The sequence below is a fragment of the Mus pahari genome, chromosome 19 (assembly GCF_900095145.1).
Source record: "Mus pahari chromosome 19, PAHARI_EIJ_v1.1, whole genome shotgun sequence".
Classification (NCBI taxonomy): domain Eukaryota; kingdom Metazoa; phylum Chordata; class Mammalia; order Rodentia; family Muridae; genus Mus; species Mus pahari.
Genome location: NC_034608.1, coordinates 19,688,699 through 19,694,293, shown reverse-complemented (window position 1 = coordinate 19,694,293; position 5,595 = coordinate 19,688,699). Strand labels below are relative to the sequence as shown.

At 46.5% G+C, this 5,595-nt stretch overlaps 1 protein-coding gene across 1 annotated transcript in view; it reads right to left on the bottom strand.

Annotated features, from left to right (window-relative positions):
* Nucleotides 1-2,760, bottom strand: part of LOC110336906 (zinc finger protein 235-like) — an 8,766-nt gene extending 6,006 nt beyond the window's left edge. The window contains 2 exon segments of the mRNA XM_029532056.1: nucleotides 1,162-1,288; nucleotides 2,746-2,760. Of these exon segments, the coding sequence (XP_029387916.1) occupies nucleotides 1,162-1,288; nucleotides 2,746-2,760 (142 nt within the window).
* Between the last annotated feature and the right edge of the window lie 2,835 nt (nucleotides 2,761-5,595).

Here is a 5,595-nt window from a genome sequence, read left to right as displayed (position 1 = left end):
TATATGAGTACACTGTCACTGTCTTCAGACACACCAGAAGAGGGCGTCAGATCCCATTACAGATGGTTGTGAGCCACCATGTGGTTGCTGGGAATTGAACTCAGGACCTCCGGCAGAGCAGTCAGTCGGTGCTCTTAACCGCTGAGCCATCTCACCAGCCCCTGCTTTCATTGGTTTTGTTCTACTTTTGGTTCCGTATTTCCTCACTAAGCTCCTTTCCTCTGCTTTAGAATGATATAGTATGTGCCACTGTACGTTGGATTATCTGGGTTTTTTTATTTTTTATCTTTTTATGGAAAGTTACACTTAAGAGATCGCACGAGTCTCAGAAGAGACGTTAAACCATCTGAACAGTGTTAAGGCTCTAACAGACTGTGGGGTTTATGGTTCGTCTGCACGCATTTCGCACTCTGATATGGCTACAAGCCTATGGGGGCCGAGGCGGCTGTGGTGGTTTGAATAGGCACGGCTGCCACAGGCTCATGGGTTTGAATGCTTGGTGCACAGGGAATGCCAAGGCTCGACAGGGATAGGGCGCTGTGGCCCTGTTCAAGGAAGTGTGTCGATGGGAGTGCGCTTTGGAGTTTGAAATCCTCAAGCCAGAACCAGCATCTCTCTTCCTGCTGCCTTTAGATCCAAAATATAAAACCTCTGCTACCGTGCTCTCCCACCATGCTTTAGTCCACCATGAAAATGCACTAAATCTCAGAAGTGGTGGTATCAAGCCTCAGTAAAATTCTTTCCTTTTTTAACACACACACACACACGCACACACACACATTCGCAAACTCATACTCAAAAAGAAATATTTTTAAAATTTTATTTAAAGCACAGCATCTATTTGTAAAAATAAAGTAGAAGCTGGGGAGATGGTTCAGCAATTCAGAGCACTGGCTGCCCTTCCACAGGACCCCGATTGGGTTTGCAGCTCCCACATGCTGGCTCACCACCATCTGTAACTCCAGTTCCAGGGGATCTAATGCCCTCTTCTGGCCTCTGTGGGCATCATGAGTGAATGTGGCACAGACACACACACAGACAAAACACTCACATGAACATAAAATACAAAAGAAGTAAACCTAAAAGGGAAGCAGTGGAGTGCAACAGACACATGGGATGTGAACTTCTGACTTCGCCAAGGACACAGGGCCCCGTCCTCACCCACTGCCAGGAGGTTCCTGAAGTTCTCCAGCATCACATCATGGTACAGCTTCCTCTGAGCAGCGTCCAGCAGCCTCAGCTCCTCCTCACTGAAGACCATGGCCACATCCCTGAATGTCACTGCCTCCTGTGACAGCAAGCACATGCCACCTCAGATTCATTCTCAATGCCACTAGGACCTGAGCAACTGTTTATACAGGGCCTGTTGTCTCAGTTACGGCTTCTATTGCTGGGACAAATCACCATGAACAAAAGGCAAGTTGGGGAGAAAAGGGATCATTAGGGTTACACCTCCATATTCCTGTTCATTATTAAAGGAAGTCAGGCCAGGAACTCAAGAAGCACTGGACCCCTGTAGGCAGGAAATGATGCAGAGCTGATGGAGGAGTGCTGCCCACTGACTTGCTCAGCCTGCTTTTAAATAGAACCAGGACCATTGGCCCAGGGATGGCAGCACCTGTACTGGCTGGGCCCTCCAACATTGATGATTAATTAAGGAAAGGCCTTGCAGCTGGATCTCATGGAGGCATCTCCTCAGCTGAGGCTCCTTCCTCTCTGATGACTCCAGCTGGTGTCAACTTGATACACATCACCAACCAGTATACCCATCCACTGTTTCCATGGCTACAGAGGGGATGCAGGACAAAGAAAGAAAACACTGTGCAAAGAACTTGGCATCATTACTGCAGCTGGGTCAGTAGGTCCACCACTGTTAAAAGGGAAGTCACGGATTGCAGAGTTAGAGAGCACCCACCCCTGTAACGTGCTGACTTACACTGGAGACAGCTGGCAATGCTCAGTTACTTCTATACCCATGATGCCCAACTCTTCCTGGGCAATATAGCTTGAGTGTACCTTCATCCCCAAATCGAAAATGCTCTGAAACCTATTTCAGGAGTGATATCATTTAAAATGTCTTGTATTTTACAACATTATGGATTTCAGATTCAGAATACTTTATTTGTAAAGTCTATGCAAATATTCCCAACTACAAAAACTTTGTGAAATGCTTGGGTGTCCAGAAGTATGTAGCCTGAATCACTCATTAAGCCCTGGGCCCTGTCAGTGTTACAGGTTGTGCTGGCTGGTTTGGAGTCAACTTCACACAAGCTAGCGTTATCTGAAAGGAGGGACCCTCAATTAGGAAAATGCTCCTAAGCTGGACGATGTGGTGCTCACTGTTAATCCCAGCACTTGAGAGGCACAGGCAGATGGATCTCTCTGTGCTCAAGGCCAGCCTGATCTACAGAGAGTTCCTGGACAGCCAGGGCTACACGGAGAAACCCTGTCTCAAAACCCAAAAGAAGAAAATGCCTCCATGAAGATCCAGGTATATGGCATTTGCTTCCTTAGTCATCGATGGCAGAGGGCCCAGCCTATTTTGGGCCAGCCCATCCTTGAGGCAATGATTTGTTTGTTTGTTTGTTTGTTTGTTTTTTAAAGTAGGCTATGGAGCAAGGCAGTGAGCAGCACCCCACATGGCCTCTGCATCAGCTTCTGCCTCCAGGTTCCCCACTCTGAGTTCCTGTCCTGACTTCCTTCAACAATGGGAGTGTAAGGCAAATAAACCCTTTCCTTCCCAACTTGCTTTTTGGTCATGCCGTTTTTGTTGCATGATGACAGTTCCCAGTGACGTCACATCTCTGCTCACACTAGTGGTGTTCAGGGTCATGGGTGTGAGCACAGGTTCTGCAGACCTGAAGCACCTCAGTTCACACTTTGAGGTTCTGCCCTGATGAGCTTGGGCAACTTCTCAGTGCCTTAGTTTCCCCATGTGTATAACAGTATCTCTATTCCAATATCCCTGAAGAGATTAAGTGAGACCACAGAGGGACCTAAGACCTAGGAGATGCATTAAGCAGTCAATATATGTCCAACAACATTATCACCATTGTTTGTTTAATGTCATTCTTGGCCACATAGTGTTTCATAAAGGTTGCATTATATATAAAATATGTAATATATAATATATATATAAATATATACATATATATAATGCACTGTCCATATTCACACAATAAATTTAAAACAAAAATTTAATTAGTTAAGTTTAAGTTTCAGACAAACTGCTATTTTAAATCACTTATCAAAGTACCCAAGATTTTAAAAAGTGTCCAGTTTAGGCCAGAGTACAGAGAATCAGGAATACTTTGTGCTTACAAATTAACTGGGAATATAGTGTTATTAGCAAAACACTCATTAACTCCTTGGAACTGATGGATCTAGGTAGCTGGAGAGCTTGGCTGAACAGCATGTAAAATACCCCTTTGCATTAGTATTCATGTTGCATGTGTGCTCAGTGGTGTCTAATACATGTGCTGAGTTTCTGGGCTGCTGGTAGGCCTCCATTAGAGCACACAGCTCATTTGGTCCCAACTTGTCTGTACACGCGTCTGTGAGTCTGTCCTTTCTTCATTTCTTCATCATTTGAGTTGGATCAACCATAGAAGCCGTGCAGTTGGCGGCAGCCATACTCTTCATGGTTGTTCTGGACATGAATGCTCAGGACGCCCAGTGCAGGATGACCGAGGTCTGTGTGCATGTGTGCACACATGTCTGCATGCTTGCCAGGGTACCTATGTACATGAGGGTGCACATGAATGTACAGGATGAAGGAGAACCTCTGCTGCTGGCAACTTTTCTTTTTGTTGTTTTTTGAATCATCAGGGTCCTGCTTCAGTGAGGTGGAAGAACAAACCCCAACTTTGAAAACATGTCCTCTGATGTCTACATACATGCTTTCGCATGTCCACAACCAACATCCTTATACAATAATAATACAAAAATTTTAAATGACAAAAATTCATGAACCACATGAGTAGGGAGAATTCATACATATTTTCAAGATAAAATTAGGTGAGCCGTGGAAAATGATGTCACTTTTGAACTGTAGGAAGACATTTCTTAATGTATGTGCATGCCCTGTGTATGTCTGTGTGTACATGTGTGTAGGTGCCCTGGGAGACCAGAAGAGGGCGCTGGACACCCTGGAGTTGGAGTTACGGGCAGTTGTAAGTATCAAGTGTGGATGTTGGGAACAAACTGAGTCAATGCCCTTAACTACTGAGCCGTCTCTCCAGCCCACTTTTTCAAATTCTTTTTATTCATCCTCTTACACTTTCCCGTGTGCAGTGCACTCTGAGCACATGTCCCCACTGTCCTCTCTTATCCCTCCTCCTTCCAGACCTTTCTTCTCAGCAACTTCCCCTCTCCCTTCATGCAGTTCAGAGAGGCTTGGCTGCAGAGCACCTGCCCAGCATGCAGGGGTCCTGTTTCCAATCCCTAGCACTGTGGGGATGGGGGAAGCCACCCAACTTACCTGTGACTTGGTCATTGTTCTCTTCTCTTTGAGACAAGGCAGGGCTCTGGGAAGCAAGCTGGGGGAGGAAGGGCTTCGTGAGAACACAGCTAGGACAGTTGGTCCACGTGGCTTCCTCAGCTTCTCCATCAGCCCCAAGGGCTGTGCGGGCTGGCCAGGCTTTTGAACCTACTTCTTACTAATCGGTAGTGCCATGCCTCACCTCGCTCACCGCACAGGGTTAGAAAAGGACACATTCTCTATTTCTGGGTGCTGGGCACTATTGCTTTCACAAATCTGCCTGTGGTGATGGGCTTCCTAGAAAAACAAATCTTTAAGAAGCTCTGAACTCTGACGAAGACTGCGTCATGACTGATCACCGCTCTCGGAACTGTCTGTTAATGTCACAGCTCTCTTACATACGATTGTTTCCATGATTGTTTCCATGCGTAGGAGTGATAGTCCCCCGCTCTGTCTCTCACACTGAAAGGTTTAAATACTAGTAAATTAAATGCTGTTCATCTGCAAGAGCCTCCACAAAGTCTCTGTTTCCATGTGTATGCAAATAATGACATATAAAAACCCTCTCTAAGGAAAAGGGAGTTTGTCCCTGGTAAATGGCTCATCAGGGAAAGGTGACTATAGACAAGGGAGACCACCTGAATTCCAGTCTCTGAACCTCATATGGTGGAAGGAGAGACCGGACTCCCTCAAGGTATTTCCTGACCTCCTTCATACACAAGCTGTGGCATGTCCCACTAAGGAAATAAGTAAGAAAAAAAAAATATCGCATAAAAACCAGAGTTGCATACCACTAAGGTTTCAGGCCATCCCTCATCACAACTCCTCCCCCATGTTCCCTTGGGACGCTAGATTCTTCCCTCAGACTCCGGAAGCAGGGGAAATAGGACCAGATAGCACTGCCTCGGGCTGTGCCCATCAAGAGAGGACTCGGACACTGCCACCACCGTCGCCATCGGGGCCCCAGTTCTCCCTGTCCGCGGACTTGTTTCTCAAAGGGACACACCATTAGCACGAGCACACACAAAGGGCCGCAGGACGCTCCAAGTTTTCACATCGCCAGAAGCACTACCAGTCCGCCTCCGCTTGCAGAAGAGTCAGACCGTCGGGAGTGG